Raw genomic sequence first — 27,957 nt, forward strand, 5'->3', positions numbered from 1 at the left:
GCAGACACAGGGCAGCATGAGGCCTGAGAACCAGAGCAGCGTGTCCCACTTCCTCCTGCGGGGGCTCCCCATCCGGCCCGAGCAGCAGGGCGCGTTCTTCGCCCTGTTCCTGGCCATGTACCTGACCACGGTGCTGGGGAACCTGCTCCTTATCCTGCTCATCAGGCTGGACGCTCGCCTGCACACGCCCATGTACTTCTTCCTCAGCCACTTGGCCTGCTCTGACATCTCTTTGTCATCTGTCACCGTCCCTAAGATGCTCCTGAACATGCAGACTCAGGACCAATCCATCCCCTATGCAGGGTGTGTAACACAGATGTATTTTTTCATAGTATTTACTGCTTTGGACAATTTCCTTCTCACCTCAATGGCATATGATCGGTACGTTGCCATCTGTCACCCCCTCCACTACATGACCATCATGAGAAAGGGACTGTGTTTCTTACTAGTAACTGGGTCCTGGCTCCTCTCCTGTGCCAGTGCCCTGTCCCACACCCTTCTCTTTGCCCAACTGTCCTTTTGTGATGAAAACGCCATCCCCCATTTCTTCTGTGACCTTGGTGCCCTGCTCAAGTTGTCCTGCTCTGACACCTCCCTCAACGAGTTGCTCATTTTCACAGTAGGTTTGGCCAGCATCACTCTCCCACTAATCTGCATCTTGATCTCTTATGGCCGCATTGGGGCCACCATCCTGAAGGTTCCATCTACCAAGGACATCTGCAAAGCCTTGTCCACCTGTGGCTCCCACCTCACTGTGGTGTCTCTGTACTATGGGACAATTATTTGGCTCTATCTTTTCCCCTCATCCAACACCTCCAGTGACAACAACATAATTGCTTCTGTGATGTACACAGTGGTCACTCCAATGCTGAACCCTTTCATTTATAGCCTGAGGAACAGAGACATGAAGGGGGCCCTGGAGAAACTCATCAACAGAGCAACAGTCTTGTGTCATGACGTTCGTTCATCTTTATGACAGACGCGTTTATCACCAGACGCAGGCCTCTTAATTTTGTGCCAAGCATGGAAGAAGTGCTCAGTAAATATCTTATAAGTTGATAATATTGTTACAGTCACTCTCTCTTTTTCTTGCAAATCTTTAGCATAAATTAGGAATTCTGATGTGATATTATTACTCTTGTCTATTCCATTGGGAAACTAAATAGATAGAAGAATGGATGTCTCTCCTTATTTCCCGGGAATTGATTAGTTCTCTTTAAAACAGGATTATTGGGCTCAAATTGACATTTAAACACTGTATATATTTAAACTACTCAACTTGATGTTTTGATATCTATATATGTGGTGAAATGATCACCACAATCAAGCTAATTAATAGTATATCCATCAACTCCACAGTTACCTTTTTATTTTACTTTGTGTGTGTGGTGGGAAGACTTCAATTAAGATTCACTGTCTTAGCAAATATCCAGTATACAGTAAAGTCCAGTCAACTACAGTTATCATGCTGTATTTTAGATTTTAAGAACTTATTCATCAGGCATAACTGAAACTTTGTACATTCTGCTAAATGAAATGAGTCAGACTCAAAAAGACAAGTACTGCATGATCTCACTTTTATGCGGAATCCAAAATAGTCCAATTCATAGAAACAGAGAAGAGAATGGTGGTTGCTAGGGGCCAGGGAGAGGGGCAATGGGGTGTCACTGGGAATTTATTAGTTTTTATAAATTATTGGAAGATATTGGCATAGAAAGGTTGCAGAATTGGAAATTTGTAAAGTATCTGTTTTCATTTTCTCACCTCCCATTTAGTGCTCTTTCACAGTTTCTGCTGGTGGTGATGGTGGTGGGTCAGGTAGGAAACTCTATAGTTCCCTTTATTGCTCCTGAATATTACCCACTGCTGTGAGTTCAGCTTCTCTACTTATAGACTCAACACTTATTCTGGGTTTTAGGGACACTGATCACACAGATTATCATAACCTTCATTCAGCAGTTCACTCTCTGACCAATCGTCTCTGAAGTTTTCTGACTGATGCTCGAGTTTCAGAGAACACACAGGCTCAATCCAGATACAGAAAGAGAAAGATAAAGAAAGCATCCGTAGTTGACACTTTCGTTTTTCCCATTGAATGTTGTGACTTTCTCATTCAATCTTTTCATTATCTGTCTTCCTGAAAATCATTTCTTCTCATCTTACCATGTTCCCCCAAAAATAAGACCTAGCTGAACCATCATCTCTAATGCATCTTTTGGAGCAAAAATTATATATATAATATAATATAATATAACATAATAATATAATACCGGGTCTTAAATTAATGTTTGCTCCAAAAAATGCACTAGAGCCGATGGTCCGGCTAGTTCTTATTTTCAGTGAAATAGAGTAGTGACCCCAGGTAGGATCATGAGCCCTGGTAATCTAACTTCTTTGGCATCTAGTGAAGGACCACATAGTTCTCTTTCTTCAGGCTGTACTTAATTTAAAAAAAAGGGATCACAAATACTTCTGAGACTTAGCACCAAGCAACTGGTAGGAGTATTTGTGAAAACTAGATCCCAACTGCAACCTGTATCTGCCAGAGTGTGTGGCCTCAGGCAATTATTCCCTGAACCTCAATTTCTTCTTCTGTGTAAACTAAAAACCTTTAAGACACCTAATATATTTTTACTTTGAAATAAATGAAATGCTAAATGTGGCTTAGCATTAAAACTGACCAAGAAATTCAAATACTTGTTTTCCTTACCTATGCATCCCGGGTGAATTGTGGAGCAGAACTTGCACAGATACACCTGAATTATAGTGACTGTGGGAGACTGGCATGCAGATGATAACCACATTCAAAGAAAAGCAGCTGTCCTAGGATACAGCAACACATCTTCACTGGCTTAAACTAGAACCAGACGACTACGGAGCAATGGATGAGTGAGTTGGTAGGTGGGCAGATCACAAACAGGCAGATGAGAGGAGTAGTTTACTCCTACTTGTTTAATGTTCATTCAGAGTGGCCCCTGACCTACAGCTCATAAGGCTGCCTTTGAGAATCCCTGCTTTCATTGTGGAAGGACAAGGACTGCCCCCATCCCCACCCTGTCTGATGAAGGTTCAGGCCTGGAGTCACTCGGCTTAGTCTCAACCTAAAGCCAGAACAAAACTGAATAGGGCTGGACCTTTTCTTGGTGGTCTAGACAAAGCCTGCCTTGTTGGCCTACCCACCCATGCGTGCCCAGCTCAGTTTTTCTGCACTGCAGTTCTGTTTTATGGATCCCTGACCACCTGCCTGGCCCTGTCTGGTCCATCCTCGAAAAAACACAGCGCTGTCATTAACATTTTTAGCCATGGGTTAGTGACATTGCTCTGAGTGGAGTTTTCTTAAGAAATGTCAAGCCCACCTGTTTGTTGGGAAGTGTTTTATCACCACCTAACCTGGTAAAATGGCTTTCCCTGGTTGTAGACAGCCTAAAACAAACTGGTAGGTGCCATGATGATTTCCATAAATACATAGAACTTCTGGAAATCGCTTTGGAAGTATGTGCTTTATTTGGGGTATTTCCCCTCAGCCATGCCAGGACTGGCTCATGATCTTCCCCAAAGAAGCATCTCTCTGGATCAGGACAAAGTTTGCTATGTATAGTTTACAAATATTTCTGGGAGCTACTAAGCACTGACACTCCAATTGACCAGTTTGTATCCTTCTCAAAGTTAAAGGAAACATTAATTCTTTTTATACATATATATATGGGTGGGTGTGTGTATGTATATATATGCATACGCACATATACATAAATATACATACATATTAATATAATTATGGGATGTGGAGGACAGCATGGGGAATAGTCAATAGAATTGTAATAATGACGTACGATGCCAGAGTTGTAGGAGATTGGGGGATGGGGCTTAGCACTTTGTGAGGGGTGTAAATGACTAACTATTACATTGTTTTGTACGGCTAAAACAAAAAAACAAAAAACAAAACACAGTGAAAAAATGTATAACCGACAGACCTTTCTCGGGGGGGAAATCATAACATTACAAAACAAGTTGTGTCAGAATTTATATTTTAGCTGTGGGTTTTATATATACATACACATTTATATATATTTTCTATATATTATACAAATTGTATATATTTATATTCCTAAATTCTACATAAGTAAATTGTGTATATTATATATATATCAAGCTTCAACTCTGACATGTGAATTTAACGGGTAAAAAATGATCTTATTTTGTCACATTAAACATGGATGAGAAGAAATACTAAAGAATTAGAATCACTTAGTCTTTGAAGGAAAAACAAAAAACACCGCAAGTGTTGTATTGATTATTATCTTAGATGAAGAAGCTATAAATGAAATCAGGAGGGAACTCAAGCATACATAGATTCTAATTTTTGTCACTGAGGTAAAAAAGTTGGAGTTATACCAGAAAAACAGTGAGACTTTCCTTATATTATAGACTCTGTTGTTGAATAGCCAGTTAACAAGTCACCTAACCTGTGTCAGACATCAGTGTGCCTAGCCCTGGTCAGACAGAGCTGCATAAAGACTGGACATCCATGCTACAGAAGGGAACATTCTAGTAGTTTACAGACAGGTGAACTGAAAAGTATGTATGAGTAGTAAAAAGTGCTTCAATACACTACTCCTAATAATCACCAGGCTTCTGCATGATTACTGTGTATTAGGCACTATGTTAAGAGCTTTACCTGTATCATCTCTTTTAATCCTCATAATAATCCTATGAAGCATATACTGTTGTGATCTGTATTTCTCAGTTGAGGAAACTGAGGCTTGGAGACAATGACATAATTATAATAAATGGTAGTAGCACCATGGAGGATTTATTAATAGTTAACGCTGCCTGGGTGTCAGCAAAAGCTTTGCAGGGGAAATGGTTCTTCAGCGGGTTATCTCTTTTATTTCAGGGGATTTTGGAAAACTCTTATATTTTGGGATTGTAATCTCAGCCGTTAACACAGCTCAAATCTAAAGAATTAGCTATATTATTTCAGTATACTCTCTTACACAGACTTTATTGAGCTTTCTTTTCATCTTCCTGTTTCTATTGAAATGAAAAAATTGAAACAACTTGTCACTTAAGTAACAGGAAATGTATGACTCTCTCTCCATGGTATAAAATGTCAAAAAGCTCTGAAGATGAAGGTCCTGGAGGAGACCAAGGCTGGCGAGGGGACTCCTCTCACCCCCTTATCCCGACACTGTGTGTGATAGATCTTATCCCACGTACACAATCATTATGAAAGCATGCTTCATGCTGGTCTCCTTTGTGAACACAACCAAAATACAGGGGATACTCTCTGAACATGTAATTGCTTTCCTACAAATGCAACTGCAGTTTCAGCACTGACTATCATTCATGGACATCTGCCTTGCCAACTGAAGAATGAAGCACAGCTTCTCAAATTCTATGTGCACAAGTGTTCCTGGAAACTTGTTAAAACACAGATTCCTGGAGTCTACCACCATGGATTCCTATTCAGTAGTTCTGGGACCCCAAACTCTGCATGAACGATGCTCCCTCGTGATGCTGGTGCTGTACATCTGTGAACTGTGCCTTGAAGAGACTGGTGTAAAGAATTAAATCATGGAGGTTGTGGGATGCACATTTATAACAGCTTACATGAATTTTGCGAGTAGAGAGAGTGAAGCAAGAAAATGCTGCTAAATTATTTTAGCAATAGAGAAGTCTGTGATTCATGATGATATTTTCAGATTAATTCTGGCTGCAGTAAATTCCTTTTTTTCAATCTCTAATACCAGAGGTCTTCCATGATTTTCTTTTCTCTTTCATAAATAAGGTACATATATCAGATACAAAATGTCATGCTTTGTATCGTCACCCGAGATTACATAGTTCAATGAAAATGAAGCCATACTTTGAAAGAATTACATGCTATGTCCATTGGTGACTCCTTTTTTCCATCCAGCTTTGTAGGACTTGTAATTTTGATAATGTCACTCAAAAACATATTTTACTATTTTAACTAACAATTGTTTTACACATGATGCACAATAAAATGTAAGTTTGTTATAAAGCACTGGTTGATATGAGAGTATCTGTACATCCACAAAGGGACACTTGAATTCCTGACAGGATATTAAACGAATTTGTTATATGAAGTCACTCTTGTCTAAAAGTCCTCCTTTGACTTGCCATGTTTCTTGACGTAGCCCGTAAGATAGCGTTTGTCTTGAATCCAATCCATATTATTGTTATTAAGGTCATCAAGTTTTAACTCCCATCTTTTCATCTCTTCTTTTTGCGTCTGCCCTGTGTAAAGTGCAATATGTTCGTCCAACTTTAAAAATACAAAACTAATTAATACATAACCAGCAGATAGAGTCACATTTCAGGCTGTGGTAGTGCCCTGATTTTATTTCTTTGGGTGTGAAGACTGAAATTAAAACATTTGAAGGAGTTTGCTATTTGATGTAGCTGTCAAGTATTACTCTACATAATTTCCTTTATGACTCATTTATTTCATAACATAGGTTTAGACTTAGGCTACGAGTAAATGAAAACAATCTGGCTTTGTGGCCTCGCTTTTCACATGTTTCCCCTTGAACTTCTACTCTTCATGTGTTTGCAAAGTTATGTTCTTGTCTTTTTAAAGGAGGAAGACACTGGCATTCAGATACTAAGACAATGGAGTCCATTACAATTGATGCTTCAGAAGTAAACAGAAATAGTCAGAGATATAGAGGGAAAAGTGATAGTTGCGAGAAGGGAGGGGGCTGGAGGTAAGGGAGAAGGGGAAGGGATCAGACAACATAAATTGGTAACTACAATATTGCCGAGGGGAAATGAAAGACAGTTTGAGGAATGTGATCAATAATGTTGTAAAGATTTTCTAAGGTGTCGGATGGGCACTTGTCTTATTAGGAAGACCACGTCACAGATGGTTTAGATGCTTGACCACTGCACTGAAGCTGAAGCTGGATAATATTTTAAGTATAATTTTTCACACACACACACACATATATATATATATATATATATATATATATATATATATATATATATATACATATATATATATAGTCACGAGATGTGGAATACAGCATAGAGAATAGAGTCAATGGAATTGTAATGGATATATACAATGTCAGGGGGGCAATAGATTGGGGGAGGGAGGCTATCACTTTGTGAGGGGTGAAAAGTCTAACTATTGCATTGTTTTGTACACTTGAAACTAATAAAAAAAAATTAATGGTTTGCAGATATTGATGGTGCCTCGACCAGGTAACTAACAGAAGGATCAAGGCATAGTACAATCTTTTATAAATTTTCACACTGAATATTCGTGTGAATTCAATAAGAGATTGACTAAACTTTAAAGCAGATCAAAATATTGATATTCTATGTTCTACATTTTGTTATGCATAGAAGTAGGAATGCAAATATTATTGGGATAAATTATTAGTGAAATCAGAAGGCTATAAAATACTACACAAAATAAATCCCGCTTATGTATTCATAAAATTTTATGAATAAAGAACCATTTCAGAAGGATGGAAATAACTGAGGGAAGGGTGAAGTACTTTGACTTTATCCTTGGTTTTCATGTCTACATTATTTGGATTTCATTCAGGAGGCAGAGTTAATGTTTTAACCAGCACCAAAATGAAACCACACTGGGGAGAAAAACCGCTCTTCACATCTCAAGCTATGACCCAACTGGGGGAGACAGAAATCTGGTAGGGAAGGGCCAGTAGGACGTCTTTCCGCATCTCCTTTGGGATCGCACTCATAGGGCAACCACCCTGACGTTCTTCCAAAGGAAGAAAAGTGTTTCCTCTGAGTGAGCCCTCAGAACCATCTGCCTCGGAGATACCTGGTCCCAGGTCTCATGAAGAAGCATCTCTGGAGGTAGAGCTGCGATCTGCATCTTTAACAAGCTCCCCAGGTGATTCTGCTGAACTCTAAAGTTGAGGGACTTCTGCCCTAGGGCATCTGTCTTGGAGGGAGGAAGAAATACACTGAGCAATTACTACATGTTTAATGCACGTCTCTAACCTAGAGTTTGGTGCCCTGACCCCTTGGTCCTTTCCCTAGGGGGAGAATGTAGTCTTCACATCTCCATTTCTGAAGCTGGTGAAATGAGAAGAGTAAGCTCCAGGCTCTTGGCTTTCTCTCTGATATCAGTGAGAGGTTCAGGATCTCAGAACTTATAGGATCAATCTGGTATCCGGGTGTCTACAGAGAAACTGAGAAACCAGTCCCCATTCCTGAATGCTCGATGACTGCAGCATAATATTCAGAGAAGTACTAGACATCCTTCTTTGGGAACAGGTGTGTGTGTCTGTGTGTGTGTGTGTACACCAGAGCTCATCACCTCTCTGTGCTCTTGCTGAAGTCACCTCTCATTACTAGTTCCTAAGGACAGGGACACTGCAATCACCACTGTCCAATGACTCTCACACTTTAACCCCGAACCTTGGGGAGATGAGGAATAAGCCGGCTGGCTGCTCGGTGACATCCTGCCTGTAATCCCTAGAATAGTCCCATACCCTCGTCAAACACATCAAGCTATGGGTCCCGAAAACATTACTAACTCAATTACCTTTGCCTGAGCTCCACCGATCCCAACACACTGAGTTTCTTCACTAGACATTTTGCACTATTTATTCAATGGAAAAAATGTTACCTCAGATAGGACAGCTCCTAGGCTCAACGGTTGCTGATTGTGCTTTTTTCACTGTCCTTTCATCCCCAGCAGACACAGGGCAGCATGAGGCCTGAGAACCAGAGCAGCGTGTCCCACTTCCTCCTGCGGGGGCTCCCCATCCGGCCCGAGCAGCAGGGCGCGTTCTTCGCCCTGTTCCTGGCCATGTACCTGACCACGGTGCTGGGGAACCTGCTCCTTATCCTGCTCAGCAGGCTGGACGCTCGCCTGCACACGCCCATGTACTTCTTCCTCAGCCACTTGGCCTGCTCTGACATCTGCTTCTCATCTGTCACCGTCCCTAAGATGCTCGTGAACATGCAGACTCAGGACCAATCCATCCCCTATGCAGGGTGTGTAGCACAGATGTATTTTTTCATTTTTTTTACTGATTTGGACAATTTCCTTCTCACCTCAATGGCATATGATCGGTACGTTGCCATCTGTCACCCCCTCCACTACATGACCATCATGAGAGAGGGACTGTGTATCTTTCTAGTAACCGGGTCCTGGCTCCTCTCTTGTGCCAATGCCCTGTCCCACACCCTTCTCCTGACCCAACTGTCCTTCTGTGATGACAACACCATCCCCCATTTCTTCTGTGACCTTGGTGCCCTGCTCAAGTTGTCCTGCTCTGACACCTCCCTCAATGAGCTGGTCATTTTCCCAGCAGGACTGGCCGTTATTACTCTCCCACTAATATGCATCTTGATCTCTTATGGCCGCATTGGGGTCACCATCCTGAAGGTTCCATCTACCAAGGGCATTTGCAAAGCCTTGTCCACCTGTGGCTCCCACCTCACTGTGGTGTCTCTGTACTATGGGACAATTATTTGGCTCTATCTTTTCCCCTCATCCAACACCTCCAGTGACAACAACATAATTGCTTCTGTGATGTACACAGTGGTCATTCCAATGCTGAACCCTTTCATTTATAGCCTGAGGAACAGAGACATGAAGGGGGCCCTGGAGAAACTCATCAACAGAGTAACAGTCTTATGTCATGATGTTCGCTCATCTTTATGACAGACGTTTTTATCACCAGACACTAGCCCCTTAATTTTTAGACTAGCATGGAATAAGTACACAGTGATATTTGATAACTTGAATAATATTCTGTTACAATCATTCTCTTTTCCCTTGCTATTCTTTAGTATAAATTATGAGTTCTGAAATGATATTATTTATTATTGCTTTTGTCTATTATATTAAGAAACTACATAGTTAGTACAATTTATGTTTCTCCTTTTTTCCTGGAAATTGATTATATCTTTTTAAAAAGAGGTTTATTGGGGTAAAATCAACATATAAACTCTGTATATATTTAAAGTGTACCACGTGATGGTTTGATGTGTATACGTGGGGAAATGATCACCACCATCAAGCTAATTAATAATATATCTATCACCTCCACATAGATACCCTTTTATAATACCCTGTGTGTGCATGTGGTGAGAAAACTTCCAGTAAGATCCACCCGCTTAGCAAATATCAAGTATACAGTACAGTACTGTTAACTACAGTCATCAGGCTGTACTTCAGGTCTCAAGAACTTATTCATCTGGCATTCCTGAAACTTTGTGCATTCTGCTAAGTGAAATAAGTCAGACTCAAAAACCCAAGTACTGCATGATCTCACTTACATGTGGAATCCAAACTAGTCAAATTCAGGAACCAGAGAATAGAATGGTGGTTTCCAAGAGCCAGGGGAAGGGGCAAAAGGGGTGACATTGGGAATTTAGTAGTTTCTATGAATTGTTAGAAGATAGTGGCATAGAAACCTTGCAGAATTGGATATTTGTAAAGTATTTGCCTTTCTATAGTGCCCTTTATTGCTCCATAAAATTATCCACTTTTGTGAGTTCAGCTGCTCTGCTTATAGACTCAACGCTTATTCTGCATTTTAGGGACATTGATCATACTTATAGACGATCATAACCTTCATTATATGGCTAATCGTCTCTGAAGCTTTCTGACTGATGTGTGAGTATCAGTCAAGAGACAGGCTCAATCCAGATACCGAAAGAGAAAGACAAAGAAAGCATCCATAGTGGAGACTATCGTTGTCCCCACTGAATTTTGTGACTTTCTCATTCTATATTTTCATTATCTGTCTTCCTCAAAATCATTTCTTCTCATCTTAGTGACCCCAGGTAGGATCATGAGCCTGAGTAATCTAACTTCTTTGTCATCCAGTGAAGGACCACACAGTTCTCTTTCTTCAGGCTGTACTTAATTAAGGAGAAACAGGATAACAAATACTTCTGAGACTTAGCACCATGTCGCTGTCAGGAGTATTTGTGAAAGCTAGATCCCAATTGCAACCTGTATCTGCCAGAGTGTGTGGCCTCAGGCAATTAACTTCCCTGAACCTCAATTTCTTCTTCTGTGTAAACTGAAAAACTATAACACATCTAATAGACTTTTGCTTTGAAATTAATGAAATGCTAAATGTGGCTTAGCATTACAACTGACCAAGAAAATCAAATACTAGTTTTCCTTACCTATGCATCCTGGGGAATTGTGGGGCAGAACTTGCACAGATACACCTGAATTATACTGACTATGGGAGACTGGCATGTAGATGATAACCCCATTCAAAGAAAAGCAGCTGCCCTAGGATACAGCAACACATCTTCACTGGCTTAAACTAGACCCTAATGACTACTGAGCAATAGAGGAGTGAATTGGTAGGTGGGCAGATCACAAACAGGTCAGAGGAGTAACTTACTCCTACTTGTTTAATGTTCATTCAGAGTGGCCCCTGACCTACAGCTCATGAGGCTGCCTTTGAGAATCCCTGCTTTCATTGTGGAAGGACAAAGATTGCCCCCACTCCCACCCTGCCCTATGTAGCTTCAGGCCTGGAGTCACTTTGTCGCAGGCTCAGTCTCAACCAGAAGCCTGAACAAAACCGAGTAGGGTTAGAACCTTTCTTGCTGGTCTAGACAAAACATACCTTGTTGGCCTACACACCCATGAGTACCTGGCTCAGTTTCTCTGACTGCAGTTCTGTTGCATGGATCCCTGACCACCTGCCTGCCCCTGCCTGAGCTATCCTTGAAAAAGGTAACACTCTCATTCGAATTTTTAGCCATGGGTTGGTGACATTGCTCTGCATGGAGCTTTCTCATGAAATGTCAAGTCCACTTGCCTGCTGGGAAGTGTTTTATCACCAACTAACCTGCTGGAATAGCTTTCCCTGCTTGTGGACTGCCCAAGCAAACTGGTAGGTACCATGTTGATTTGCATACATATATAGAACTTCTGGAAATCGCTTTGGAAGTATGTACTTTATTTGGGGTATTTCCCCTCAGCCATGCCAGGACTGGCTCATGACCTTCCCCAGTGAAGCATCTCTCTGGGTCAGGACAAAGTTTGCCAGATAAAGTTTACAAATACTTCTGGAGGCTACTAAGCACTGACACTTCAATTGACCATCTCGCATCCTTCTCAAAGTTAAAGAAACATTAATTCTTTATATATGTATATTTATGGGATGTGGAATACAGCATAGGGAATAGTCAATAGCATTGTAATAATGATATACGATGTCAGAGAGGTAGTAGATTGGAGGACGGGGGTTATCACTTTGTGAGGGATATAAATGTCTAACTATCACATTGTTTTGTACAGCTGAAACTAAAAAACAATACAAAACACAGTTAAAAAATGTAACAACAGACAGACCTTTCTCAGGGGAAAGGAATCATAACATTACAGAATTAGGAGTTCAGCTTTTATATTTTAGCTCTGGATTTTATATGTACATATATTTTTTCTATATATTACACATATTGCACATATGTTCAAAATTATATATAAGTAAATTGAATATATTATATATATATGTATATATGTATATGTACATATATATGAAGTTTCAACTGTGACGTGAATTTTCCTAGTAAAAAATGATCTTATTTTGTGACAAATGGAATGTGGATGAGAGGAAACACTAAAGATTTAGAATCACTTTCATTTTGAAGAAAAAAGAAGAAAAAACCTACAAATATTGCTTTGATTAGTATCTTAGAATCCAAAAGGTGTTTTTGAGGAAGAAGCTATAAATCACATTAGGAGGGAACTCAAGTTTATACATATTTTAATTTTTGTCATTAAGGATAGAAAAGTTGTAGTTATACAGGAAAAACAGCGAGACTTTCCTTATAGATTCTGTTGTTGAATAGCCACTTAACAAGTTACCTAATCTCTGTCAGACATCAGTGTGCCTAGCCCTGGTCAGACACAGCTGGATAAAGACTGGACATCCATGCTAAAAAAGGGGACATTCTAGTAGTTTAGAGACAGGTGAACTGAAAAGTATGCATGAGTAGTAAAATGTTCTCCAATATAAGACTCCTAATAATCACCAGGCTTATGCATGATTACTGTGTATTAGGCACTATATTAAGAGCTTTACCTGTATCATCTCTTCTCTTTTAATCCTCATAATAACCCTATGAAGCATATACTGTTGTGATCTGTATTTCTCAGTTGAGGAAACTGAGGCTTGGTGACAATGACATAATTATAATAAATGGTAGTAGCACAATGGAAGATTTATTAATAGTTAAAGCTGCCTGGATGTCAGCAAAAGCTTTACAGGATAAGTGGTTCTTCAGCGGGTCGTCTCTTATTTCAGGAGATTTTGGAAAACTCTTATATTTTGGGATTGTAATCTCAGGCTTTAACACACCTCAGAATCTAAAGAATTAGCTATATTACTTCAGTATGATCTCTTATGCAGACTTTAATGGGCTTTCTTTTCGTCTTCTTGTATCTATTGAAATCAAAGAATCCAAACTACTTATCACTTAAGTAACAAGAAATATATGACTCTCTACCCATGGTATAAAATGTCACAACAGCTCTGAAGATGAATGTCCTAGAGGAGACCAAGACTGCCCAGGGGTCCCCTCCCCCGACCTTTGCCGACACTGTGTGGTTGATATTTCTTAGCCCCTATACACAATCATTATGAAAACATGCTTCATGCTGGCCTCCTTTGTAAACACAACCAAATTACAATGCATACTCTCTGATCACGTAATTGCTTTCCTACAAATGCCACTCTAGTTAGAGTAATGACTATCCTTCATGGACATCTGCCTTGCCTAGTGAAGAATGAAGCAAAGCTTCTCAAACTCTATGTGCACAAGATTTCCCAGAAACTTGTGAAAACACAGATTCCTGGAGTCTACCACCATGGATTCCGATTCAGTAGTTCTGGGGTGGGACCCCAAAATTTGCATGCATGACGATGGGACTCCACGTGATGCTGGTGCTACTGATCTATGAACTGTGCTTTGAAGAGACTGGTGTAAAGAATTACATCATGGAGGTCGTGGGAGGCACATTTATAACACCTTACAGGAATTCTGCGAGTGGGGAGAGTGAAGCAAGAGAATGCTGAAATTACTTTTGTAATAAAGAAATCTGTGGTTCATGTTGATATTTTCAGATTAATTCTGTCTGTAGTAAATTCCTTTTTTTTGAATCTCTAATACCAGAGGTTCATCTCTGACTTTCTTTTCTCTTTCATAAATAATGTAGATATATGAGATACTACATATCATGCTTTGAATCATCACCAGAGACTACATAGTTCAATGAAAATGAAGCCAAAGCTTTGAACGAATTACATCCTATGTCCATTGGTGGCTTCTTGTTTCCATCCAGCCTGGTGGGATTTCAGTGTGACTTGTAATTTTGCTAATGACACTCAAAAACATATTTTACTATTTTAACTAACAATTGTTTCACACGTGATGCACAATAAAATGTAAATTTGTTATAAAGCACTGGTTGATATCAGAGTATATCTACATCCACAAAGGGACACTTTAGTTCCTGATAGGACTCAAATGATTTTGTTACATGATGCCACTCTTGTCTAAAAGTCCTCATTTGACTTGCCCTATTTCTTGACATAGCCCGTAAGATAGTGTTTATCTTGAATCCAATCCATATTGTTGTCATTACGGTTATCAAATTTTTACTCCCATCTTTACATCTCTTTTTTGAGTCTGCTATATGCAAAGTGCAATATGTTTGCTCAACTTTATAAATACAAAAATAATTAGCACATAACCAGCAGGTGGAGTGACAATTAAGGCTGTGGTGTTGCCCCAATTCTAGTCTGTTTGGGGTGTGAAGATTGAAATCAAAATATTTGAAGGAGTTTCATATTTGATATATGTGTCGAATATTATAATGTCAACTTTCCTTTATTACTCATTTATTTAATCTATAGGCTTTGACTTATGCTACGAGTAAATGCAAACAATCTGGCTTTCCTGCCTTGCTATCCACATGTTTCCACTTTGATTTCCTCTCTTCATGCATTTTCAAACTTAGATTCTTGTGTTTTTAAAGGAGCAAAACACTGCCACGCAGATACTAAGACAATGGAGTCCATTACAATTGATGTTTTGGGAGACACTGAAGTTACCTTGACCAGATAAGTGACAAAAGTTCAAGGCCCAGTACAATCTTTAACAAAGTTTCACAGTGAATCTCTGTGTCATTCAATAAGAGATTGACTAAGACTTTAAAACAGATCAAAATATTGATAATCTATGTATTCTATAAAATGCTATGCATAGAAATAGGAAAGTAAATATTATTATAATAAATTATTATAGAAAATCAGGCTAAAAAACTATATAAAATAAATCCTATTTGCATAAATATAAAATTTTATGAATAAGAAACCATTTTAGAAGCATATAAATAACTAATGGAAGGGTGAAGTCCTTTGCCACTATCCTTTGTTTTCACATCTACATTATTTGGATTTCCATCATGAAGCTGAATTAATTTTATAAGCCCAAAACCAGAAAGGAATACTCCTGGGAAGAAATACCCCATTCACACCCCAAGCTATGACCCAACTGGGGGAAACAGAAATCTGGTAGGGAAGGGCCAGTAGGACGTCTTTCCTCATCTCCTTTGGGTGGTACTCATAGAGCATCCACCCTGACGTTCTTCCAAAGGACAGTGTTTCTTCAGAGTGAGCCCTCAGAACCATCTGCCTCAGAGATACCTGGTCCCAGGTCTCATGAAGAAGCATCTCTGGCAGTAGAGCTGCGATCTGCGTCTTTAACAAGCTCCCCAGGTGATTCTGCTGAACTCTAAAGTGAGGGACTAGTGCCCTAGGGCATCTGTCTTGGAGGGAGCGAGAAATACACTGAGCAATTAGTACATGTTTAATGCACATCTCTAACCTAGAGGTTGTGCCCTGTCCCCTTGGGTCGTTTACTTTGGGGTAGAGTGGAGTCTTCACGTCTCCATTTGTGAAGGTGGTGAAAGGAGAAGAGTAAGCTCCAGGCTCTTGGCTTTTAACTGATGTCAGTGAGAGGTTTAGGACCACAGACCTTGTAGGATGAATCTGGTTCTGGGTGTCTAAAGAGAAGCTGAGAAACCAATCCCCACTCCCTGAGGCTGGATGACTTCAGCATAGAATTAGAGCAGCACTAGACACCCATCATCGGGAACAGGTGTGTGTGTGTGTGTGTGTGTGTGTGTGTGTGTGTGTGTGTACACACCGGAGCTCATCACCTCTCTTGTGCTCTTGCTGAAATCACCTCTCATTACTAGTTCCTAAGGACAGGGACACTGCAAACACCACTGGCTAATGACTCTCACACTTTAACCCCCCGAGCCTTGGGGAGATGAGGAATAAGCCGCCTGGCTGCTGGGTGATGTCCTGCCTGTAATCCCTAGAATAGTACAATACCCTCATCAAAGGCATCAAGTCTCGGGCCCAGGAAATATTACTAACTCAGTTGCGTTTGCCTGAGCTCCGCTGGACACATCACACTGAGTTCTTCAGTAGAGACCTTTGCATTATTTATTGAATGAAAGCAATGTTACCTCAGATAGGACATCTCCTAGGCTCAACAGTTGTTGATTGTGCTTTTTTCACTGTCCTTTCATCTCCAGCAGACACAGGGCAGCATGAGGCCTGAGAACCAGAGCAGCGTGTCCCACTTCCTCCTGCGGGGGCTCCCCATCCGGCCCGAGCAGCAGGGCGCGTTCTTCGCCCTGTTCCTGGCCATGTACCTGACCACGGTGCTGGGGAACCTGCTCCTTATCCTGCTCAGCAGGCTGGACGCTCGCCTGCACACGCCCATGTACTTCTTCCTCAGCCACTTGGCCTGCTCTGACATCTCTTTGTCATCTGTCACCGTCCCTAAGATGCTCGTGAACATGCAGACTCAGGACCAATCCATCCCCTATGCAGGGTGTGTAACACAGATGTATTTTTTCATGTGTTTTGCCTCTTTGGACAATTACCTTCTCACCTCAATGGCATATGATCGGTACGTTGCCATCTGTCACCCCCTCCACTACATGACCATCATGAGAGAGGGACTGTGTATCTTACTAGTAACTGGGTCCTGGCTCCTTTCCTTTGCCAGTGCCTTACCCCACACCCTTCTCCTGGCCCAGCTGTCCTTTTGTGATGACAACACCATCCCCCATTTCTTCTGTGATCTTGGTGCCCTGCTCAAGTTGTCCTGCTCTGACACCTCCCTCAACGAGCTACTCATTTTCACAGTAGGAGTGGCCGTTATTACTCTCCCTCTAATATGCATCTTGATCTCTTATGGCCGCATTGGGGCCACCATCCTGAAGGTTCCATCTGCCAAGGGCATCTGCAAAGCCTTGTCCACCTGTGGCTCCCACCTCACTGTGGTGTCTCTGTACTATGGGACAATTATTTGGCTCTATTTTTTCCCCTCATCCAACACCTCCAGTGACAACAACATAATTGCTTCTGTGATGTACACAGTGGTCACTCCAATGCTGAACCCTTTCATTTATAGCCTGAGGAACAGAGACATGAAGGGGGCCCTTGAGAAACTCATCAACAGAGCAAAAGTCTTGTCTAAATGATGTCAGCTCACATTCAAGACAGACGTGTTTATCACCAGATGCTAGCCTCCAATTTTAATCCCAGCATGAAATAAATGCTCAGTAAATATCTGATAACTTGATTATATTGTTACAGTCACTCTCTTTTTCTTGCAAATCTTTAGCACAAATTATGAATTCTTATGTGATATTATTACTCTTGTCTATTAGATTAAGAAACTACACAGTTAGAATTTATATCTCTCCTTATTTCCCGGGAATTGATTTGTTCTTTTTAAAACAGGTTTATTGGGCTAACATTGACATTTAAACACTGTACATATTTAAAGTGTACAACCCAATGTTTCGATATGTATACGGGGTGAAATGATCACCACGATCAGGTTAATTTTAATATATCCATTGGAAAAAAAATGAGACTTTTAACTGAAAGAAATATATATATATATATATATATATATATATATATATATATATATATATCCATCACCTCCACATACTCCACATAGTGACCATTTTATTTTATTTTGTGCGTGTGGTGGGAAGACTTCACTTAAGATTCACCCTCTTAGAAAATATCAGTACACAGTACAGTAGTTTTAACTACAGTCATCACGCTGTACTTTAGATCTCAAGAACTTATTCATCTGCCATAACTGAAACTTCGTACATTCTGCTAAGTGAGATAAATCAGAATAAAAAGACAATTACTGCATGAGCTCACATACATGTGGAATCCACAATACTTGAATTCACAGTAGCAGAGAAGAGAATGGTGGTTGCCAGGGGCCAGGGGTTGGGGCAAATGGGGTGACACTGGGAATTTATTAGTTTTTATGAATTGTTGGAAGATATTACCATAAAAAGGTTGCGGATTTGGAAATTAGAGAAGTATCTCTTTTCCTTTCTCACCTCCCATTTAGTGCTCTTCTCATAGTTTCTGCCTGTGGTGATGGTGGTGGATCAGGAGAGGAAACTCTATAGTGTCCTTTATTGCTCCAGAAAATTACCCACTGTTGTGAGTTCAGCTGCTCTACTTATAGACTCAAAGCTTCTTTGGGGTTTTAGGGACACTGATCACTCTTATAGATTATCATAACCTTCATTCAGCAGTTCATTCTCACACCAATCGTCTCTGAAGCTTTCTGACTGGTGTGTGAGTTTCAGTCAAGACACAGGCTCAATCTAGATACAGAAAGAGAACAACAAAGAAAGCATCCATAGTGGACACTTTCCTTGCCCCCACTGAATGTTGTGACTTTCTCATTCATTCTTTTCATTATCTGTCTTCCTGAAATTATTTCTTTTCATCTTAGTGAGCCCAAGTAATCTAATTTCATCATCTAGTGAAGGACCACATAGTTCTCTTTCTTCGGGCTGTACTTACTTAAGGATAAACAGGATCCCAAATACTTCTGAGACTCAGCACCAAGTAGCTGTTAGGAGTATTTGTGAAAGCTAGATCCCAATTGCAACCTGTATCTGCCAGAGTGTGTGGCCTCTGGCAATTTACTTAACTTCCCTGAACCACAATTTCTTCTTCTGTGTAAACTGAAAAACTATATCTAATATATTTTTGCTTTGAAATAAATGAAACGCTAAATTTGGCTTAGCATTACAACTGACCAAAAAACCCCACAAATACTAGTTTTCCTTACCTATACATCTCGGGTGAATTGTGGAGCAGAACTTGCACAGATACACCTGAATTATGGTGACTATGGGAGACTGGCATGCAGATGATAACCACATTGAAAGAAAAGCAGCTGTCCTGGGATACAGCAACAAATGGCTTAATCTAGAACCAAACTACGGAGCAACGGATGAGTGAGTTGGTAGGTGGGCTGATTCAAACACAAGTCACGGGAGTAGCTTACTCCTACTTGTGTAATGTTCATTCAGAGTGGCCCCTGACCTACAGCTCATGAGGCTGCCTTTGAGAATCCCCGCTTTCATTGTGGAAGGACAAAGTTGGCCCCACTCCCACCCTGCTGGATGAAGCTTCAGGCCTGGAGTCACGTTGTCTATAGGCTCAGTCTCAACCTGGAGCCTGAACAAAACCAAATAGGGCAGGACCTTTTCTTGCTGGTCTAGACAAAACGTGCCTTGGTTGGCCTACACCCATGAGTACCTGGCTCAGTTTCTCTGACTGCAGTTCGGTTGTATGGATCCATGACCACCTGCCTGGCCCTGTCTGGGCCATCCCCGAAAAACGTAGTGCTTTCATTCCTATTTTCAGCCACGGGTTGCTGACATTCCTCTGAGTGGAGTTCTCTCATGAAATTTCAAGCCCTCCTGCCTACTGAGAAGTGTTTTATCACGACCTAACCTGCTAGATTGGCTTTCCCTGGTTGTGGACAGCCGAAAACCAAATGGTAGGTGCCATGTTGATTTGCATACAACATTTGCATGTTGTACATAGAACTTCTGGAAATCACTTTGGAAGTATGTGCTTTATTTGGGGTATTTCCCCTCAGCCATGCCAGGGCTGGCTGGATCATGACCTTCCCCAAAGAAGTATCTATCTGGGTTAGGACAAAGTTTGCTATATGAAGTTTACAAATACTTCTGGGAGCTACTAAGCATTGACACTTCAATTGACCAGTTTGTATCCTTCTCGAAGTTAAAGGAAACATTAATTCCTTATATATATATATATATATATATATATATATATATATGGATAGATATATAGATATAGATATAGATACATATATATATTCTTAGGGATATGGGGTACAGCATAAGGAATAATAAATAGAATTGCAATAATGATATACGATGTCAGAGGGGTAGTAGATTGGAGGATGGGGTTATCACTTTGTGAGGGGTGTAAATGTCTAAGTATTACATTATTTTATATAGCTGAAACTAATAAAACAGAATGAAAAAAATGTAGTAACAGACAGACCTTTCTCAGGCGAAAGGAATCATAACATTACAGAACCAGGAGCTTCAGCATTTATATTTTAGCTCTGGATTTTATATATACATATATATTTTTTCAATGTATTATACATATTATATATATGTTCATAAATCATATATAAGTAAATTGTATATATTGTGTGTGTATATATATATTCAGTTTCAACTCTGACATGAATTTATGAGTAAAACAATGATCTTATTTTGTCACGAATAGAACATGGATGAGAAGACATACTAAAGAATTAGAATCACTTAGCTTTTGAAGGAAAAACAAAAAAACCCTGCAAGTGTTGTATTGATTATTATCTTAGAATCCAAGAGGTTTTTTTGAGGAAGAAGCTATAAATGTAATCAAGGGAACTAAAGCATACATAAATTTTAATTTTTGTCATTAAGGTAAAAAAGTTGGAGTTATACCAGAAAAACAGTGAGACTTTCCTTATATTATAGATTCTGTTGTTGAATAGCCACTTAACAAGTCAACTAACCTCTGTCAGACATCAGTGTGCCTAGCCCTGGTCAGACAGAGCTGGATAAAGACGGGACATCCATGCAACAGGAGGGAACATTCTAAGAGTTTAGAGACAGGTGAACTGAAAAGTATGTATGAGTAGTAAAAAGTGCTCCAATATGCTACTCCTAATAATCACCAGGCTTCTGCATGATTACTGTGTATTAGGCACTATATTAAGAGCTTTGCCTGTATCATCTCTTTTAATCCTCATAATAATCCTATGAAGCATATACTGTTGTGATCTGTATTTCTCAGTTGAGGAAACTGAGGCTTGGCGACAATGACATAATTATATTAAATGGTAGTAGCACCATGGAGGATTTATTAATAGTTAACGCTGCCTGGGTGTCAGCAAAAGCTTTACAGGGGAAGTGGTTCTTCATCGTGTTATATCTCATTTCAGGAGATTTTGGAAAATTCCAATTTTTTGCGATTATAATCTCGGGCTTTAACACACCTCAGAATCTAAAGAATTAGCTATATTATTCAGTACACTCGCTTATGCAGATTTTAATGAGCTTTCTTTTCATCATCTTGTATCAATTTAAATCAAAGAATCTAAACGACTAGTCACTTAAGTAACAGGAAATGTATGACTTTCTGCCAAGGGTATAAATTGTCAAAACAGCTCTGAAGATGAAGGTCCTGGAGGAGACCAACAAAGAGCAGGGGTCCCCTCCAACCCCACTTTGACAACACTCTGTGCTTGATATTTCTTAGCCCCTATACAAAATCATTATGAAAGCATGCTTCAGGCTGGCCTCCTTTGTAAATACAACCAAAGTACAGTGGATACTCTCTGAACATGTAATCGCTTTCCTACAAATGCCACTCCAGTTTCAGCACTGACTATCCTTCATGGACATCTGCCTTGCCTAGTGAAGAATGAAGCAAAGCTTCTCAAACTCTATGTTTACAAGAGTTCCCGGAAATTTGTGAAAACACAGATTCCTGGAGTCTACCACCATGGATTCCTATTCAGTAGTTCTGGGATGAGACCCCAAACTTTGCACGAACAATGCTCCCATGTGATGCTGGTGCTACACATCTGTGAACTGTGCTTTGAAGAGACTGGTGTAAAGAATTAAATCATGGAGGTCGTGGGAGGCACATTTATAACACCTTACAGGAATTCTGCGAGTGGGGAGAGTGAAGCAAGAGAATGCTGAAATTATTTTAGCAATAGAGAAGTCTGTGGTTCGTGTTGATATTTTCAGATTAATTCTGGCTGCAGTAAATTCCTTTTTTTCGATCCCTAATACCAGACGTTCTTCTCTGACTTTCTTTTTTCTTTCATAAATAACGTAGCTATATCAGATACTACATATCATGCTTTGTGCCATCACCTGAGACTATATAGTTCAATGAAAATGAAGTCAAAGCTTTCAAAGAAGTACATTTTATGTCAATTGGTGTCTTCCTGTTTCCATTAAGTCTTGTGGGATTTCAATGCAACTTGATATTTTGCTAATGTCCCCCAAAAACATATTTTACTATTTTAATTAACAATTGTTTCAGACATCATGCACAATAAAATGTAAATTTGTTAGAAAACACTGGCTGATTTCATAGTATCTGTACATCCACAAAGGGACACTTGAGTTCCTGACAGGACATTAAACGATTTTGTTACATGATGCCACTCTTGTCTAAAAGTCCTCATTTGACTTGCCATGTTTCTTGACGTAGCCCGTAAGATAGCGTTTGCCTTGAATCCAATCCATATTATTGTTATTATGGTCATCAAGTTTTTACTCCCATCTTTTCATCTCTTTTTTTGCATCTGCCCTATGCAAAGTGCAATATGTTCCTCCAACTTTATAAATACAAATCTGTTTAATACAAAACACCAGGTAGAGTGATATTTCAGGCTGTGATAGTGCCCTAAGTCTCTTTGGGGTGTGAAGACAGAAATTGAAACATTTGAAGGTGTTTGCTATTTGATGTAGCTTTCAAATATTACTATACCAAATGTCCTTTATTCCTCATTTATTTTATTACATAGGTTTTTTATTATTATTATTTATTTATTTATTTTTTTATTACATAGGTTTTGACTTAGACTACAAGTAATTGAAAACAATCTGGCTTTGTGGCCTCGCTTTCCACATGTTTCTACTTTGATTTCTACTCTTCATGTGTTTTCAAAGTTAGGTTCTTGTCTTTTTAAAGGAAGAAGACACTTGCACGCAGATAGTAAGACAATGGAGTCCATTACAACTGATGCTTTTGAAGTAAACAGAATAGTCAGAAATATAGAGGGAAAAGTGATAGTTGTGAGAAGGGAGAGGGCTGGGGGTAAGGGAGAAGGGGAAGGGATCAGACAGACAGCATAAATTGGTAAATACAATTACCAATTTATTACCATAAATTGGTAATATTGCCGAGGAGAAATGAAAGACAGTTTGGGGCATAGAATCAATAATGTTGTAAAGATTTTGTAAGGTTTTGGATGGGCACTTGTCTTATTAGGGAGACCACGTCATGGATGGTTCAGATGCTGGACTATATACTGTACACCTGAAGCTAAATAATATTGTAAGTCAACTATAATTTAATATAAGTAGATATGGGATATGGAGTGAAGCATAGGGAATAGAGTCAATGGAATTGTAATAGATATGCACCATGTCAGGGGGGCAATAGATTGGGGGAGGGAGCCTATCACTTTGTGAGGGGTGAAATGTCTAACTATTGCATTGTTTTGTACACCTGAAACTAATAAAAAAAATTGATGGCTTTGGAGATATTGAAGGTTCCTTGACCAGATAACTGACAGAAGGATTAAAGCACAGTACAATCTTTAATAAAATTTCACAGTGAATCTCTATGTCAATTCAATAAGAGATTGACTAATAATTTAAAGCAGATCAAAATATTGATATTGTCATCAGAGAAATGCAAATAAAAACCACAATGAGATATCACCTCACACCAGTCAGAACGGCTATCATCAACAAGACAAATAGTAACAAGCGTTGGTGAGGCTGTGGAGAAAAAGGAACCCTCATACACTGTTGGTGGGAATGCAGACTGGTGCAGCCGTTATGGAAGGCAGAGTGGAGGTTCCTCAAAAAATTACGAATAGAATTACCATATGAGCCAGCAATCCCGCTCCTGGGTATCTACCCAAAAAATCTGAAAACATTTATACATAAAGATACATGTGCTCCAATGTTCATTGCAGCTTTTTTTTTTACGGTGCCCAAGATATGGAAAAAAACAAAAATGTCCTTCTATAGATAAATGGATAAAGAAGTTGTGGTATATATACACAATGGAATATTATTCGGCGGTAAGAAAAGATGAAATAGGACCATTTGTAACAAAATGGATGGATCTTGAGAATATAAGGCTAAGAGAAATAAGTCAGACAGAAAAAGCAGAGAACCATATGATTTCACTGATATGTGGTATATAAACCAAAAACAACAAAAGAACAGACAAACAAATGAGAAACAAAAACTCATAGACACAGACAATAGTTCAGTGGTTACCAGAGGGTAAGGGGAGTGGGGAGTGGGAGATGAGGGTAAGGGGGATCAAATATATGGTGATGGAAGGAGAACTGACTCTGGGTGGTGAACATACAATGGGATTTATAGATGATGTAATACAGAATTGTACACCTGAAATTATGTAATTTTATTAACAATTGTCACCCCAATAAATTAAAAAATATATATTGATATTGTATTTATTCTATATATTGCTATGCATAGAACTAGGAATGCAAATATTATTATAATAAATTATTTTAGGAAAAAAGGCTACAAAATACTATATAAAATAAACCCTTTTATGTAAACATAAAATTTTATGAATAAAAACCATTTTAGAAGGTAAAAAATAACTAATGGAAAGGTGAAGTATTTTGACTTTATCCTTTGTTTTCACATCTACATTATTTGATTTCTATCATGAGGCAGAGTTAATTTTATAATCAGTAAACCAAAAAGGAATACCCACTGGGGAGAAAAACTGCTCTTCACACCCCAAGCTATGACCCAACTGGGGGAAACAGAAATCTGGTAGGGAAGGGCCAGTAGGACGTCTTTCCGCATCTCCTTTGGGATGCACTCCTAGGGCATCCACCCTGACGTTCTTCCAAAGGACAGTGTTTCCTCAGAGTGAGCCCTCAGAACCATCTGCCTCGGAGATACCTGGTCCCAGGTCTCATGAAGGAGCATCTCTGGCGGTATAGTTGCGATCTGCGTCTTTAACGAGCTCCCCAGGTGATTCTGCTGAACTCTAAAGTGAGGGACCACTGCTCTAGGGCATCTGTCTTGGAGGGAGCGAGAAGTACACTGAGTAATTAATACATGTTTAATGTATGTCTCTAACCTAGAGTTTGGTGCCCTGTCCCTTTGGGTCCTTTCCCTAGGGGTAGAGTGGAGTCTTCACATCTCCATTTCTGATGGTGGTGCAATGAGAAGAGTAAGCTCCAGGCTCTTGGCTTTCTCTCTGATGTCAGGGAGAGGTTTGTATCACAGACCCTGTAGGATGAATCTGATTCTGGGTGTCGACAGAGAAGCTGAGAAACCAATCTCCATTCCCTGAGGCTGGATGACTTCAGCATAGAATTCAGAGCAGCACTAGACATCTTTTTTCCGGAACAGGTGTGTGTGTGTGTGTGTGTGTATACACCGGAGCTCATCACCTCTCTGTGTTCTTGCTGAAGTCACTTCTCATTACTGGTTCCTAAGGACAGGGACACTGCAATCACAACTGGCCAATGACTCTCACACTTTAACCCCGAACCTTGGGGAGATGAGGAATAAGACGGCTGGCTGCTTGGTGACGTCCTGCCTGTAATCCCTAGAATAGTCCCATACCCTCGTCAAAGACATCAAGCTATGGGTCCCGAAAACATTACTAACTCAATTACCTTTGCCTGAGCTCCACTGAACACAACACACTGAGTTCTTCACTAGACATTTTGCACTATTTATTCAATGGAAAAAATGTTACCTCAGATAGGACATCTCCTAGGCTCAACGGTTGTTGATTGTGCTTTTTTCACTGTCCTTTCGTCCCCAGCAGACACAGGGCAGCATGAGGCCTGAGAACCAGAGCAGCGTGTCCCACTTCCTCCTGCGGGGGCTCCCCATCCGGCCCGAGCAGCAGGGCGCGTTCTTCGCCCTGTTCCTGGCCATGTACCTGACCACGGTGCTGGGGAACCTGCTCCTTATCCTGCTCAGCAGGCTGGACGCTCGCCTGCACACGCCCATGTACTTCTTCCTCAGCCACTTGGCCTGCTCTGACATCTGCTTCTCATCTGTCACCGTCCCTAAGATGCTCCTGAACATGCAGACTCAGGACCAATCCATCCCCTATGCAGGGTGTGTAACACAGATGTATTTTTTCATAGTTTTTACTGGTTTGGACAATTTCCTTCTCACCTCAATGGCATATGATCGGTACGTTGCCATCTGTCACCCCCTCCACTACATGACCATCATGAGAGAGGGACTGTGTATCTTACTAGTAACCGGGTCCTGGCTCCTTTCCTTTGCCAGTGCCCTGTCCCACATCCTTCTCTTTGCCCAGCTGTTCTTTTGTGATGACAACACCATCCCCCATTTCTTCTGTGACCTTGGTGCCCTGCTCAAGTTGTCCTGCTCTGACACCTCCGTCAATGAGCTGGTCATTTTCACAGCAGGACTGGCCGGCATTACTCTCCCACTAATATGCATCTTGATCTCTTATGGCCGCATTGGGGCCACCATCCTGAAGGTTCCATCTACCAAGGGCATCTGCAAAGCCTTGTCCACCTGTGGCTCCCACCTCACTGTGGTGTCTCTGTACTATGGGACAATTATTTGGCTCTATTTTTTACCTTCATCCAACATCTCCAGTGACAACAACATAATTGCTACTGTGATGTACACAGTGGTCACTCCAATGCTGAACCCTTTCATTTATAGCCTGAGGAACAGAGACATGAAGGGGGCCCTGGAGAAACTCATCAACAGAGTAAAAGTCTTGTTTCAATGACATTCGCTCATCTTTATGACAGACGCGTTTATCACTAGATGCAGGCCTCTTAATTTTCAGGCCAGCATGGGATAAGTGCTCAGTCATACTTGATAACTTGAATTACATTCTGTTACTATTATTCTTTCTTCTCCTTGCATTTGTTTAGTATAAATTATGAATTCTGAAATATTGTTCATAATAGCGCTTGTCTATCAGATTAAGAAACTACAGATTTACTACAATTGTGTCTCTCCTTTTTTCCTGGGAATTGATTAGCTCTTTTGAAAAACAGGTTTATTGTGGTAAAATTGATATAGAAAGACTATATATTTAAAATGTACAACATGATGTTTTGATATGTGTACGTGGTGAAATGATCCCAAAATCAAGCTAGTTAATAATACATCCATCACCTCCACATAGTTACCAATTTATTTTACCATGCATGTGGTGAGAGGACTTCAAATAAGATTCACCCTCTTAGCAAATATCAGTACACAGTACAGTAGTTTTAACTATAGTCATCATGCTGTACTTTAGATCTCAAGAACGTATTCACCTGGCATAACTGAAACTTTGTACATTCTGCTAAGTGAAATAAGTCAGACTCAAAAAGACAACTACTGCGTGATCTCACTTATATGTAATCTCACTTATAAGTCAAATTCATAGAAGCAGAGCATAGAATGGTGGTTGCCAGGGGCCGGGGGGAGGGGAAATTGGGGTGACACTAGGAATTCATTAGTGTTAATAAATTGTTGGAAGATATTGGCATAGAAAGTTTGAAGAATTGGAAATTGTAAAGTATCTGTTTTCGTTTTCTCACCTCCCAATTAGTGTTCTTCTCATAGTTTCTGCTGGTGGTGATGGTGGTGGATCAGGAAAGGAAACCCTATAGTGCCCTTTATTGCTCCAGAAAATTACCCCTGTTTTGAGTCAGTTGATCTACATATAGACTCAAGGCTTCTTCTGGGTTTGAGGGAAACTGATCACT

At 40.1% G+C, this 27,957-nt stretch overlaps 2 protein-coding genes across 2 annotated transcripts; both read left to right on the forward strand.

The window, feature by feature from the left end:
* The first annotated feature begins 16 nt into the window (after window positions 1-16).
* Window positions 17-9,682, forward strand: LOC117031566 (olfactory receptor 1J4-like). Its single transcript, XM_033122045.1, has 2 exons — window positions 17-513; window positions 8,722-9,682. The coding sequence occupies exons 1-2, from the start codon at window positions 17-19 to the stop codon at window positions 9,680-9,682; spliced, it is 1,458 nt and encodes a 485-aa protein (XP_032977936.1).
* A 6,936-nt stretch (window positions 9,683-16,618) lies between these two features.
* On the forward strand, window positions 16,619-26,981 carry LOC117032197 (olfactory receptor 1J4-like). Its single transcript, XM_033123519.1, has 2 exons — window positions 16,619-17,115; window positions 26,039-26,981. Exons 1-2 carry the CDS (start codon window positions 16,619-16,621, stop codon window positions 26,979-26,981), a joined length of 1,440 nt encoding a protein of 479 aa, XP_032979410.1.
* The last annotated feature ends 976 nt before the right edge of the window (window positions 26,982-27,957 follow it).

Source organism: Rhinolophus ferrumequinum, chromosome 12, assembly GCF_004115265.2.
Source record: "Rhinolophus ferrumequinum isolate MPI-CBG mRhiFer1 chromosome 12, mRhiFer1_v1.p, whole genome shotgun sequence".
Classification (NCBI taxonomy): domain Eukaryota; kingdom Metazoa; phylum Chordata; class Mammalia; order Chiroptera; family Rhinolophidae; genus Rhinolophus; species Rhinolophus ferrumequinum.